Source organism: Melospiza melodia, chromosome 20 (assembly GCF_035770615.1).
Source record: "Melospiza melodia melodia isolate bMelMel2 chromosome 20, bMelMel2.pri, whole genome shotgun sequence".
Taxonomy (NCBI): domain Eukaryota; kingdom Metazoa; phylum Chordata; class Aves; order Passeriformes; family Passerellidae; genus Melospiza; species Melospiza melodia.
The window spans coordinates 1182057-1196516 of NC_086213.1; the positions used below are offsets into that span (position 1 = coordinate 1182057).

At 58.1% G+C, this 14460-nt stretch overlaps 2 protein-coding genes across 3 annotated transcripts; one reads left to right on the plus strand and one right to left on the minus strand.

Annotated features, from left to right (window-relative positions):
• Window positions 1–495: 495 nt before the first annotated feature.
• SELENOM (selenoprotein M) lies at window positions 496–2113 on the minus strand. The gene is given in 6 exon segments (XM_063173425.1): window positions 496–1116; window positions 1206–1284; window positions 1686–1720; window positions 1805–1840; window positions 1923–2065; window positions 2068–2113. Coding segments are annotated over 6 exon segments (552 nt in total). The 3' UTR covers window positions 496–903.
• Window positions 2114–6349: 4236 nt separating this feature from the next.
• On the plus strand, window positions 6350–14423 carry INPP5J (inositol polyphosphate-5-phosphatase J). Of its 2 annotated transcripts, none has more exons than XM_063173547.1 (12): window positions 6350–6957; window positions 7763–7873; window positions 9356–9464; window positions 10048–10164; window positions 10236–10411; window positions 10971–11082; window positions 11482–11591; window positions 11884–12073; window positions 12264–12401; window positions 12758–12850; window positions 13089–13193; window positions 13326–14423. In XM_063173547.1, exons 1-12 carry the CDS (start codon window positions 6350–6352, stop codon window positions 13944–13946), a joined length of 2490 nt encoding a protein of 829 aa, XP_063029617.1. In that variant the 3' UTR covers window positions 13947–14423. The 2 variants fall into 2 exon arrangements, with proteins under 2 accessions (XP_063029617.1, XP_063029618.1); XM_063173548.1 differs by having other exon boundaries at window positions 13433–13735.
• Window positions 14424–14460: the final 37 nt, after the last annotated feature.

The following is a 14460-nucleotide window of genomic DNA, read 5'->3' on the forward strand; positions in this document are numbered from 1 at the left end:
GGGACACTGGGGCATGTACTGCTCCTCACCTTATTGATGATGTCCATAGCTGAGCCACCCTGACCAGGGTTCACTGCCCCCTATTGCCCCAGGCTTGGCACAGAGAAAAACTCCCACGTGGCCAGCAAGACTATGGTCAAGTGCAGCTGTGCCCCACTTCCTTCCCTAGGTGAGGGCCAGATGTCTCCAACTGGGCCAGTGCAGCCATGGGGCTTTGGTTCAACACTGCAGGACTCACTCATGGGCTCATGCCCATCCCTCTGCACCCTGTGAGAACAGCTCATCCCATGCCATGGTGCCCACCACCCTCACCCCTCTATCAGGCTGGGGAGGGGTAACACGGGAACAGCACAGTTGGTCTGTAGGTTGGTAGGTGGCCCACCAGTGGTGATTATGATTGTGCCATCTTCTGCCTCTGTGAGAAGCTCTGGGGCACCCAGCTGTCCTTGGAACAGAGCAGTTTGGGATGCACACAACATACAGATACAATGCAGATGACTGCAAATAAAAGCTTTACTAGGAGCTGGATATGATATAAAGCCTGCTGGGGGGTAAAGCCCCCTTCTTGGGACAGCTCTCCCACCTTTGGGACTCAGCACATCTACCCTTAGCACCTGGTGCTTTCTGCTGAGGGTTTCATCCTGTCCCATGCAGGCAGGATACTGCTGCCCAGTGCTGGGAGCAGCTAAACGTCTGGGCACAGCAAGAGACTGTAAGAAATGCTGCTCCTCCTCCACCAAGGATAATGAGCTCCAAGGACAGGAGGGCATCAACCAGCACACAAGCAAGAGTGGGGGGGAAAACCTTTGCCACCCTGTGACACCGTGTCCAGCTGCCATAACGCCCTCATTCCCTGCCCTGGGGACTGGCTGCAGGACCCTGTCCTAAGGGTGCCATTCCTTGCTAGAGGTCTGGGTGTTCTTCCTTGTCATGTTTGGGTGGGGTCTTGCCATCAGCAGTGGGTGCATGGAGGGGCAGCAGTATTGGCAGAGACTTGGCAGGGGCAAACTGGAACTCCTCTGGCACGGGGGCATCAGGCGTCTCCTTGCGGTAGAAGCCCAACTCCTGCACCAGCTGGTTGATCTCTTCCCGGGTCATGTCGCTCAGGGGAATTCTCTGCACCCAGACAGGAGCTGTAGCCTGGCACCTGTGGGGCACCGAGCACCCCAGGCCCTGTGGCAGCAGGTGCCGCACTGCCCACTCACCTCTAGCTCCTCATACCGGAGGCTGAGGAGCACAAGCTCAGGGTCAGCACCAGGCAGGTGTTTCATCTCCAGGTTATGGCTGGGCGATGTGTCAAGGAATGGGCAGCACTGATCAGGCCCATGCAATCCTTGTCCCATCCCATCCTTCATCACATCCCCTTCTGTCGTCTGTCATCACATCCCATTCCTGTCTATCCTGTACCATCATCCATCCCAACCCATCTTCTCTCATATCCTATTGCCTTCCATCCCATCTGTTTTGTCCATCATCCCATCCTCTTTCCCATGTAATACCATCCTATGCTTTATCACATTCCCCAGCTACCATTCTCCACTCCTCCCCAAGCCCTGTCCTTCATTCCTCACAAAACCCCATCCTGTCCCTCAGCCCGTCCTCTCCCATACTTCATTCCCTTGCATCCCATCCCATCCCATCCCATCCCGTCCGGACCCCAGCGCTGCAGCCGCTCCCGCAGGTACTAGAACGGGATGTCCTGGGTGACGAACGCCTTCACCTGCGGAGAATGGCCAGTCGGGCCCGGCTCAGCGTCGGGAAGCCCCGACTCCCCGCCACGGCCCGGCCCGGCCCCAGTACGTACCTCCCTGAGGCGATTCAGCCGTCACCCGCCACAGGTCTGCGGGAGAGGACACCTCGTCAGGCAGCCGGCGGGCACCGGCTCGGCCCCGGCGAGTCCCGCGGCCCCCACCCGCACTCACCTCCACCTTGCCGCGGGCCAGGTCCTGCAGCACGGTCTCGCGGAGCCGGGGGCGCTCCGAGCCGCTGCCCGCCGCCAGCGCCGCCGCCAGCAGCAGCCACAGCCCCGGCCCCGGCCCCGGCAGCACCGCCCGCATCGCTCCCGCCGCTGCCACGTCCGGCGCGCCACGGGCACGCGCACGGCGCCGTGCATGCGCGCAAAACACGCGCGCACACGAACGCAGTCACGCGCGCACACGCGTGCGCACCGTGTGAATGGCGCGTAAGAGCCGCGAGCGCTCAGCGTGCACAGACCGACAGCGACACCAGCGACACACACAGAGCAACGCACAGACAGCGACACGCACACACAGCGACACACAGCGACACACACGCACACAGGGCAACACACAGCAACACACAGACAGCGACACACAGCAACACACACATAGGGCAACACACAGCGACACACACAGAGCAACACACAGACAGCGACACACAGACAGCGACACACAGCAACACACAGCAACACACACACACAGGACAACACACAGCGACGCACACAGAGCAACACACAGACAGCGACACACAGCGACACACAGCAACACACAGCAACACACACACACACACACAGGGCAACACACACACACACACACAGCGACACACAGACAGCGACACACCGCAACGCACACGCACAGAGCAACACACAGCGGCACACACACAGCAACACACACACACAGCGATACACAGACGGCAACACACACAGCAACACACAGACCAACTGTCATAGTTTTATATTGGAGGCAGTCATGGAAGCGACTTTCTAAAAGAGGCTGTTAGCAGTTTCCCCTGTGTCTGACAAAAAGTTCAATCAGTAATTAGGTTTGAAAACTGACAATTTGTTAAACCACTAAGGAAACTGGACACGCCTATGTGAAGACACCTGTTAAAGACAAAAAAGCCCAGGAGGGTCTGTTTCCCTTCTGGCCTGAGAGCAGGTGAGGAGGCCGGGCTGGGCCTGCGTCAGGCAGGCCGGGCAGGCCCATGTCAGGCAGGCCGGACCCGTGTCAGGCTGGGCCGGGCCCGTGTCAGGCAGGCCGGACCCGTGTCAGGCTGGGCCGGGCCCGTGTCAGGCAGGCCGGACCCGTGTCAGGCTGGGCCGGGCCCGTGTCAGGCAGGCCGGACCCGTGTCAGGCCGGGCCGGGCCCGTGTCAGGCTGGGCCGGGCCCGTGTCAGGCTGGGCTGGGCCTGTGTCAGGCTGGCCGGGCAGGCAGTCCCTGCCACGGGCCTGAGCCCCTTCCCAGGGCGCCCACCGGGCCCCATTGCTGCTGGGCAGGGAGAGGGGAGGCCGCAGGCCCGAGGCCGAGCTGCGGCTGCGGCTGCTGACATCTTGCTGCTACCGAGTCCTGCCCTCCCACCAGCCCAGGCCAAGCGGGCCCGCTGGGCCCCAGGAGCAGCCGGGGCTGGGCTGGCTCGGCCGAGATTCTGCTGCCATTGAGGTTCACCTGCAGCCAGTGGGCAGGGGGAGGAGAAGCCATCAGCCCCCGGTGTGCTGCTGCTGTGTCCTGGCCTGGCTGCCCAGATCCTAACTGCGTTCCCCCCAAGCCCAGCCGCAGCTCCCGCTGCAAGCTACAGAGCCTGGCCAGAGCCATGTCACCGTCTGCAAGCCCCGGGTGAGATATTAACTCTTTCAGTGCTTCAATCCTCCCTCGAGTGAGAGAAAAGGACAGAGTGCAAACATGTAGCAGAATAGCATGAAGTCACTGAGGTCAGTGAAGAAGTCAAGTCCCAGATGGGAGGGATAAAGAGATGCCTGTAGTTTTAAGCTGAAAATACTCTTATAAAGATATGGAGAAAAATATAATTAATACATCAGGCTCTTTTTCCCTGTAATGCATTGAAAAGTCCGGTCGGGAGATGAATCGTTCAAATGGTAGATACCTAGCAAAGGCCTCTGTGCTAAAGTAAGCAGATGTTAAACTAGCTGTGATCCCATAAGAAGTTTATACAGAGAGAGAGAAAAGAGTGATGAAGACCCTGTGCCCCCAGGGAGAAAAGAAGACCTCTATTCCCAGAAAGTATGATTTCAATGACAGATGAAGAGAACTTTTGCTCTTAAGCAGCTCATCTTTAATACAGTACCCCATAAGTTGACATGGCCCATAAACACAGCTGTGGGAGAAGCTGTAAAAAATGAGGACTTCACAATTGCAGATTTTCCTGGTGGCTACTATTCATAGAAATTTAAAGTCAGGAGAGAACTGTTTTCTTATAGACCAGTCTTCATATATTAATGAGAGACTTCTCTCCCTAAGTAAACTGAAGAAAGACTATTCTAAAAGTAATAAACTGACTGAATTGTTTCTGTACATTGTTAGAGAGAAAGAAAAGGTTATGCGGGGAGAAGTGTTCTAAAAATTTTATTATAATTCTTATTATTCTTTCTTTTAGTTACTATTATAAACTTTTCTTTATACCCTTTTCAAGTTTAAGTCTGCTTTGCCTTCCTCCTAATCCTATGTCACAGCAGGAAATTAATAAGGATATTCTAATAAGTGCCCTGGCATTTAGCCAGCCCTGAAACCCACCACACCAACTGTGCACAGATGGGCACCACACAGACCAACAGCATCACACACACAGCAACACACAGCGACCGTGCACAGACAGACACACAGAGACCAACAGCACCGCACACACAGCAGCACAGATTGACACATGGAGACCAACGACACCAACACACACACAATCTGCACAGGCTGGCACCACACAGACCAATGGCACCACACACACACAGCAACACACACCAGTAGAGCACAGATCAACACACAGAGACCAACAACACCAACACACAGAGCAATACACGCCAACAGCACCAACACACAGAGCAACACAAACAACTGCTCATACACACAGAACACAGCATTGCACTGACCGACACAGAAACAACACATACCAACGACAGCACCACACAGCAGCAACACATACATACCAACAGCACACACCAACACACACACACACCCCACCCCGACAACCCTGCACATCCTGACACTCACTGACCATGAGCTCACCATGTCCTTGGGGCAAAGCAGGTGAATGACATCCTGAGCTGCATTGGGGTGCTGTCAGCAGGCCACAGGAGGTCAAAGAGGCTCCTATGAGGCCACCCCTCGAGGGCTGTGTCCAGTGCAGAGCAGTGATATCGACTCTCCTCAGTCCTTTCCCAGTTGGCACTACTGATCACAAATTATTTGCAAGTGCCCCTGCACGATGGCAGGGACTTCCCACAGTTCCTTTGGCTCCTGACTGAATCCCATGGCAATCCAAGGATCTTATACTCTCTGGCCAGTATCCTCCTCAGCCTCACTCCTTAATTCACCTGGGTCTTTCTCCTCCTCAAGCTCCAGCCTTGCCCAGACACTGTAGCAGGCACAGGATAAGGATAAACCTGTCACCCAGACTCCTGTGTATGTGTGCACCCCAAGTGCAGGTGTTCAGACCTGCCTGTACAAAGTGCTTCTTCACTGGAGCACATGGGCACTGCCACACACAGGTACAGCAGCACCTACATGCAAAGCCACATACACACAGCTGCACAAACAGGCACACACATCCCCAGCTACACACACAGCTGCACACACAGACCAGTACACACACAGAGATGCACATGCAGCACACACAGCCCATGTGTAAATACACACATGGCCAGACACAACAACACACACAAACACACTCACACGCTCACACACAACTGCCCGAGGGTGTGTGTGCTCACCAACAATGCAAACACTCTGCAGCAGACCACAAATATATCTGGCACAAGCTGACAGAACGGCTTCAGTGGTGAAAAGTCATATACACAGTAATGCAGCAGGGCAGGCATTCATTTGCAGGGGCAGATGTGCATGAGCAAGGACAGATGTGCACTTGCAAGGACAGGTGTGCAAGGACAAGTGTTCGTGCACAAGAACAGGTGTGCACACGCAGGGACGGGTGTGCAGGGGCAGGTGTTCGTGCACGAGAACAGGTGTGCACACGCAGGGACGGGTGTGCAGGGGCAGGTGTTCGTGCACGAGAACAGGTGTGCACACGCAGGGACGGGTGGGCAAGGACACGTGTTCATGCACGAGAACAGGTGTGCACACGCAGGGACGGGTGTGCAAGGACAGGTGTTCGTGCACGAGAACAGGTGTGCACACGCAGGGACGGGTGTGCAGGGGCGGGCACACGCAGGAAAGGCTTTCGAGCGGCGCACGGGGTGAGGCACGGGCCGTCATGTGAGCAGGGCGGGGCGGCAGGTGCGCGAGGGGCGGAGCCGCTCCTGCGCCTTTGAGGCGCCGCGCAGGTGGCGGGCGTGACGTCACTGTGCGGCTACGTCACGAGGCGGGGCCGAAAGGTGCGCGGGGCCGGGTCGAGGCCGGGCCGGGGCCGCTCCGGTCTCCTCCTGCCGATGGACCCGGCCCGGCGCGGCAGCGCCGACCGGGGCTCGGCCTCCGGCGCGGGGTCTCGACCCGGCCCCCCGCGCGGCCCTGGGAGCGCGGTTCGGCTCCCGCCCGACGCTGGGGTTTCGGCGGCGCCTTTCCTCGGCGGCGGCGTCCCGGGCGGCCGTAGGAGCTCCCGACCGGACGGGCACGGCTTCGGGAACGGCTGCCCGCGGCGCGCAGGAACCGAGGAGCGGCCTCAGGCCCATACCCCGCCTGAGGGTCTCCCGCTGCCGACCCTGCTGTCCCCCGGCCCGGGCGGCCCCCCGTCCCCGGCAGCTCCCGGCCGGGTCACCTTCCCCGCGCCAGCCCCGCCGGAGCGGCGGGAGATGCTGCCCAAAGCGGAGTCCAGCGACCACATCGCGGCCTGGGCGGGCCCCGCCGTGCCCCGCGCCCCCACGCTGCCCAAGGCCGTCTCCAGCGAGTTCCTTGCCGGCGGGTGGGCGGGCCTGAGGCCCCGAGCGGAGCCGGGAGAGCTGCCCGTCGTCTCCCGGCCCCTCGGTCGTCTCGGCCCCAGCGACGTCTGCGATCTGCTGCCGGACTGCCCGGGACGATCCCCCGAGGACGGCGCGTTCCGGTGAGTGGGGCCGCGGGACGCTCGCGGGGACGGGGCTCGCAGTGCCGTGGGAGCAGCACCCGCTGTGCCCCTTCTGCCCACTGTGGCGGATTCAGCAGGATGGGGTGCGGGGCTGCAGGCAAGCTCCCGGCGGGTAGCGTGTCTGGCGCGCACTGTTCGTGCGGGATGTCGTGACAGAGACACTGACTGTGGAGTGAGTGCTACCTGCCCCCGCTGTCCCCGAGCACCAGGGCTAGCGTGGCGCTGCTGTCCTTCCCTATTGAATCGTCTCCCCAGTGACTGAGGCTCCTGTCACTACCAAAAGAGCCTGCGGGCCCTTTGCTGGTGCCCGTTGAGCAAGGGCATTAATGTGTTGTGACGGATGTCGCTTTGCGTTGGTGAAGGACACCGCTGCGGGGTTGCAGCACTGCTGTCACATGCGCTGCCCTGGCCTTTGTGGCTGGCAGGGGCTGGGAACTGAGATCCGGGTCCTTTCCCCAGGAGCCTGAGCCTTCCTGGGGAAGGGGGGGGGTTTCCAGAGACACTGTCTCGCAGTCTGCCTGTGTCCACTAGTGGTGATGAAGACGAGGGCTCTTTGTGTTGGTTTCTAGAATTTCAGGTGCAGATCATGGGGGATCTTGGAGGGAAGGATCTGTCTCTCTCATACAGGAATTAAGGACCTTGTATATATGCCATGACTAAGCTTCAGCCCTGGCTACTTCTGTTGCCAGCAAAAAGCTTCTTTGGTGGATCTGGGGGCTGAACAGGGTTACAAGGAACCCGTCCGAGCCTTCATGTTAGCCTGTTCTTCCTTTGTCCTCCCAAGCATCACAGTGGTCACCTGGAACGTAGGTACGGCCATGCCCCCAAATGATGTGACATCCCTGCTGCACCTCAACACGGGCGAGACAAACGATGTGGACATGATCGCCATTGGGTAAGAAGATGAGGTGCAGCTCCTCCTTTTCCTTCCCCTTCCCCCTCTGGCGAATTCCCTTTTCAAGGAATCCCCAAAGCCCTGGGGGACAAGGAATGGAAGAGCTGCAGCCCCAGCCTCCCTTGGGGCATGGGGAGCAGGGAGGGGTGTGCATCACAAATGATAGCATGTCAGAAAAAATGATGGAGAATCAGCTCCTGGTAAGATGGGAGTGCTGAGAAGAAGTGAAACCCTTGAGTACTGATTAGACTTGAACACTCATCAAGCCTGAGGTTGGCTATGCTGGACCAAGTTAGCCCTGCTCTTGCTGTGAGTTGTGACAGTCCTTGGGTCAGGTCTGTCAAGGCATTTGACTCACCTTGCCAAGTCCTCTGGGAGCATTCTCCTCCTCTGTGCTTTTGCATGTGGTATGCAGGCATCAAGGGCATAGATCTGTTCTCCTGAGGCTGGATTGGCTCCATGCCCCTGGTACACAGATCTGCTGACAGGGCAGTACCACAGCACTGTGCTGAGGCTGGTGAAGTGAGGGTGGCTGTCCCTTGAGGACTGCAGTGGTGTATGAATTCCTACTACGGCCAGGGATGTGCTGTCTTTGCACAGGGTGCAGGAAGCAGCCTCTGCCTATAGGTATGAGGTCTTAAAGCTGGATCTGCCTCCAGGACTGCCCCTGAGCTCCCAGCTGCAGGGGCAGAGTGATGTAAAGGCTGACACTGCTGGAGCTATGTTGGAGCCAGCTCGTTGTGTTGGAGCCAGCCTCTCAGTCCCCTCAGCCTTACAGGCCAGTGGAATGGGTCTGTGTGGGTGGCAGAGGTCAACCTGAGCTGGATGGATGGGGTGAGGGGTGTAGCTGATAGTTAGGGACCTGCTGGGACCATGTTCTGGCCAGGGCAGAGTGTCCTGCTACTGCTCACTTCCTGGCATCTCTGCCTAGCTGTGTCCTTCCTCTGACTTGTGTCTTTGTGCTCTAAGCGCTCGATTTTTTTAGGCAAGACATTTCCTGATTGTGCTGTTCTCTGTGGACATTTTTCCTTCTCTTCAATTAATTGCTCAGCTAGGAGGAGCACTATTAGCTTTCTGGTTGCTGCTGCTCTGAGCTATGCAGCTCAAATACATCTGGACACCTTGTGCTGTTGGGACATGACTTCTCTGTAAAGACTGAAAGGCCCCATAAGCCCCTCCTGCACACCGAGATGGGCTTTAAGGCTTCTGCTCAACCCTGTGCAGCTTAACTGCTTCTGCTTTAGAAAGACCAAAGCCTCCTGGATTCAGGGCCACTTGTGCCTCCTGCCACCACATGGCCCAGAATCACTGGAGCAAGGACGTGGCTGGTTTGCACTCCAAAATCAGTGTCTTCCCTTGAACTGCCCTTCCCACCCTGTCCTGCTGCCCAGCATTGTGCTTTGGCACCTCTCCCAAGTTCTCACTAACTGGGACACAGTTGGTTTCCTGGTGTGGCTGAAGGATCTGTACATTTCCTCTCAGGCTGCAGGAGGTAAACTCAAAGATAAACAAACGCTTGAAGGATGCCCTCTTCACAGATCAGTGGAGTGAACTCTTCATGGATGTACTAAGCCCCTTCCACTTCATCCTGGTAAGGAGTCCTGAAGGAGCTGGCTGCTGGTGTTCTCTCTGCCTGCCAGGCAGGTGGGACACAGGAATAGAAAGCTGGGAGGGAGGTGCAGGGGGAGAGCTGGCTGGAGGGACAGCCTACAACCATCCAGGCTGCAGGGACTGCTGCTGCATCTCACCCAGCAAGTTGTTTGGCTTGTGCCACCCAGCTGCCTTTCCTGTGCTTATGCTTCCCCTCTGGTGCTTTGGGGTGGCTTTACGTTGCCCCCTGCATTGAACCAGGGTGAGGAGGTAAATGTGGGAACTGGCTGGTGCTGCTGGCAACAGTCTGCAAGACTCAGGGCAGGTTCAGCTCCCCCAGACAGGCTCAGTTCCCCAAGACATTTGCCTCAGAACATATGTAAGCCCAGCATCACTGAGATTCAGCTTTGGCAGTCAGTGCTCAGGAGGGTATGCACAGATCTCTGAACCAAATGTGCTGTTAGTCACCTGTAGGATGGAGGGGCACACAAAGGGTGGAGGTACTGCCTCATGGCCTGGAGTGAGGGGAGTTGTCCCCTTGTCCCCAGGCTACCATCCTATTCCAGCCCTTGCTCCAATTCCAGGTCAGCACAGTGAGGATGCAAGGTGTGATCCTGCTGGTGTTTGCCAAGTACTACCACCTGCCCTTCCTTCAGGACATCCAGACAGACTGCACCAGGACAGGGCTGGGGGGATACTGGGTGAGTATGGCCCTGGGGGGAGATTGCAAGGGGCTGGCTTCCCAAGGAGTCATGGGATCCTCTTGGTGCAGGGCAACAAGGGTGGGGTCAGTGTTCGTCTCTCCATCTTCGGCCACATGGTCTGCTTCCTGAACTGCCACCTGCCAGCACACCTGGAAAAGGCGGAGCAGCGCAAGGAGGACTTTGCCACCATACTGCACATGCAGCAGTTTGAGGGGCCCGTGGCCAACGGCATCCTGGACCATGAGTGCGTACCCCACCACTTTGCTTCCCAGTCTGGGCTCTAGTGCCAGTCCCAGTCCTTGACCACCTCCATGTAGGGTGTGGGGTCTCCCCTGCATCCCAGCACAGCTTGGAGATTAGGTCTTGCCTGCAGAGCTGGCCTAGCATGGACTCAGCTTGGTGGGGTAGGTGTTTATACAGGGGTCTTGGTCTCACCACATTCAGGGCTGATACAATTCCTGCCTTACTAGCACTCTTGGGGTTTGGGACCAGTCAGAGGGCCTAGCTCTGTCCCTGTGTCCTGGCTTTGTGATCTGAATCCAATGGGTGCCTCATGTGGAAACTTCCACCCTTGGTTTCAGTTTGGGGAAGTCTGGCCCATTTGGCTAATGGTACTTGGTCCTACCTACAGAATCCTGGCAGCTGGCCAGGCTGCTGGCTGAGCAGTGACTTGTGCCAGTGTTCCCAAGAGCACCTGTGCTGTGGGCTAAGGCTGCCCCCAGGCTGGGGACATCTTACCCCTGCTGTCCCTGGCTCTGGTAGCCTCAGCCCTTTCAGCCCGTTGCCCTTGCTGCCATCCACAGCCTCGTGTTCTGGTTTGGGGACCTCAATTTCCGCATTGAGAGCCTGGACATCTGTTTTGTGAAGTATGCCATTGACAGCAATGTCCTGAGCCAGCTTTGGGAGAAGGATCAGGTGAGGGATGGGTGTGCTGCCAGCCTACACTGGAACCCTAGCAGTGATCGACTCTCCCCAAAACTGCCCATGTGGCTGTTGGTCAGGGCATGTCCTCTTGCAACCCGTAGGACACAAAGAGCCCTGGCTCTCATGTCTCTGGGGGAGGAAGGGACAGCAGAATCCCAGGTCAGTCTGGATGGAGCTGGGCACACTTCCCTCATGAATGTGTGAAGGAGAGCTGAGGCATTGAGTCTACAGGCTAGCTGCTGGCATAGACAAACCCTGAGAGCTGTGGGAGCTGGCAGGAATGGGACTGGGATTTCACAGTGTGCGAGGGTGGGGAGATTATGTCAGGATTTGTGGAGGGGTCTGGCTGTGGGGGTTGCTGTGCTCCTTGATGTGCTCTCTTCCCCACAGCTGAACATTGCCAAAAGTACGTGGCCTGTTCTCAGAGGCTTCCAGGAGGGACCCCTGAACTTCCCACCCACTTTCAAGTTTGATGTGGGCACCAACAAGTATGACAGCAGGTAGGAGAGCAGGGCATGAGGTGGGGCTGAGAGATGCAGGAGCTCTGGGGCTCAGAGCCAGTGTAGGTGCTGGTGTGGGTGGGTGGGGAGAGCAGCCGTGCTGGGGTGGGCACAGGCTGGACTATGATGTGACGGCAGTGCTGCTGCCAGCACAGGTCTGTCCCAGCAGCTGTGCTGAGTGCCAGGGTGAGCCACATCCTCTGCCCACATGTGCCATAGTGCCAGGGGAAGGCAGTTTGCATCAGAGCCCGCTGCCCCTGCCAGGCAAGAGATGCTCTTCTGTGCCCTGCAGTGCCAAGAAGCGAAAACCTGCCTGGACTGACCGCATCCTGTGGAAGATAAAACCTCCCAGCAAGGGGTTGGGCACAGGTGGGCACCGGCCCAGCCAGGGTGTGCTGTCAGTGAGCCAGCTGTGCTACTGCAGTCACATGGAATACACCGTCAGCGACCACAAGCCAGTAGCTGCCATCTTTGCCGTGCAGGTGAGCACTGTCCAGGGCTGCTGGGAACACAGGCAGGAGCTGCAGGGGTGGAATGTCCAGCCTTGTGTGGGGAGCTTACTCTGGTTTGGCGAGCTCAGCTACCTTGCCTTTTACTGAGGGCTGCTGTGGGTATGTGCATGGGGTCCCTGGGCAGCAGAGGCAGCTGTTTGCTTTGCCCTTTCTCTGGCAGTTTGCTTCCAAGGTGGACAAGCCCCTGGTTGAGATTTATGTGGCTGATGAGTGGAGCAGGCCTGAGCAAGCAGTTGTCAGGTACAAGATGGCTGTTGGCTTCCACCGGAGCTCCTGGGACTGGATAGGACTCTACCGGGTAGGGGCTTGGGGGCTGCTGGGGCTGGAGGGAGTGGGGAGCACTGCACAGCACTGTGGGGTCCCTTCTGAGTTACCCCCCACTGGTGAACATGGTGAGGGCATGGAGCTGTGCCCTCCCTTCCCCTGGCATCATGATGTGGTCCTGCTTCAGGAGGCTCTGGTCCAGCAGTTCCTCCTTCCCCTGCTCTGTGGGCCCCACAGCACCCCAGGGCACACCTGCAGGGGAGTGCAAGGCAGCTTTGGGTCACCCTCTGTGAGCAGAGCCAGCTGAGCAACAGGAGACTGAAGAGTGACTGTGCTGAGTGGGGCTCACATTGTCCCACTCACTTGTATTGTCCCATGTATTGTGCACAGGTGGGGTTTCGGCACCCTAAAGACTACGTGTCCTATGTCTGGGCCAGGAGTGATGATGGGGAGCGCTGCCTGGAGAAGCAGCTGTGTGCACAGGTGAGCTGGGGCCAGCCCTGCTGTCTTGCTGGCACTTCTGCCCCACACTAGAGGGATAATCACCCCTTTGTGCCCCTGGATGGGGGAGGCAGGCACCTTGTTATTGCTTTTTGCTGAGTATGGGGCAGGCTCATGGTATTGGCAGCAGAGATTTGTGCTTTTGGCTGGGGTTGGAGGTAGCGGGGGGGGGGCACCCTTGTGCCAATCCTGGTGGCCATCAGGTGTCTCTGGGCTGCAGGTGATGTTCTCTGAGGAAGCACTGCCCAAGGGGAATGGAGAGTACATCCTTGGATACTACAGCAACACCTCCAGTAGCATCGCTGGTGTGACTGAGCCCTTCCAGGTGAGCACAGCCAAGAGGTGAGGGGGGATGGATAGGGCAGAGGGGGGTGTCTCTGGATGGGGGAGGCCAGCTGATGTGGTACCCAACAGTCCCCTGTGAGGGTCAGCTAGCAGTGCTGATGCAGGGGTGCAGATTTCCCTACCCAGGTCAGAGGAGGGCAGCAGCTCTACAGACAGCTCAGGCAGCAGCTCAGAAGAGGATGACAGTACACTTGTCCTCCTGGCTCCCAAATCCCGTAGTCCCAGCCCGGGCAAGATGAAACGTCACCGGAGCCGAAGCCCCAGCCTGGCCAAGTTCCAGGGCCTCATCCTGCGGCCATCAAGCCGGGACAGGGGTACAAGCCGCAGTCCCTCACCCCAGAGCCGTTGCAGCGTCCCCAGGAATATCCCCACCATCCATCTGCCCCATGAAGAGCTGGGGCACCATGAAGTTAAAAGCAAGGAGCTGGGACAGGCAGCTGAGAGCCCAGACAGCAGCTCATTCTACCAGACTGTGCAGGAGCAAAGTGGCCTCCGGCGTGTCTCTGCTGATGGCTCCCTGAGCAGGGCTGACCCCCGGAACCTGGGCCTGCTGCCTGCACTGCGCCTGGAGATGATTGACCAGGCCCTGGGCCGGCGGCAGGAGAGCGCAGACCAGGGCTATTATCCCTGCCGGAGAATGAGCACCACCAGCCCCCCAGGCTGTGGCCCCTCCCCAAAGGAGGGGCACAGCCCCCAGGAACTGGACAGACATAGCTGTGCCATGGGCCGCTGATGCAGTGGCTCCCTTCCTCCTCCCCATAGCGCGCTTGCTGTGTGCTTTCCTCTGCCACTTCCCTGCTGAGACACTCCCTCCCTTATTTATTGCAGTGACTCCTCACCCCTGTTGTGTGCCTGGCAGGTAGAGGCCCCCTCCTTGCTGCCCCCCACAGCCCAAGCTCCTGCCCTGGGCTGTGAGGTGACCACACAGGGGAGGGTGGGCAAAGTTGGTTTAATGTGGTTTGGGGAACCTCTCACGAACTTCCAAGTGCAGGACTCTTGTCCCATGGGAGGAGTGCTGGCCTTACACCTCAGGTGGCACAAAAGGCCAGGGCAGGGCTCTGGCAAGAATGGTGATAGGCACAGAGCAAGGACCACCACAGGGTAGCCTGGAGATCGGAGATCAAAGCTTGCTCCCTCCTTCCCTGCTCTACTACTGTGCCTCAGCCTGAACATAGTGCAAGTGACAAAATAAATGATCCTGCCCACCCCAGCTGCACTGTGCTCACTGCTGGGGGCAGGATCACCCC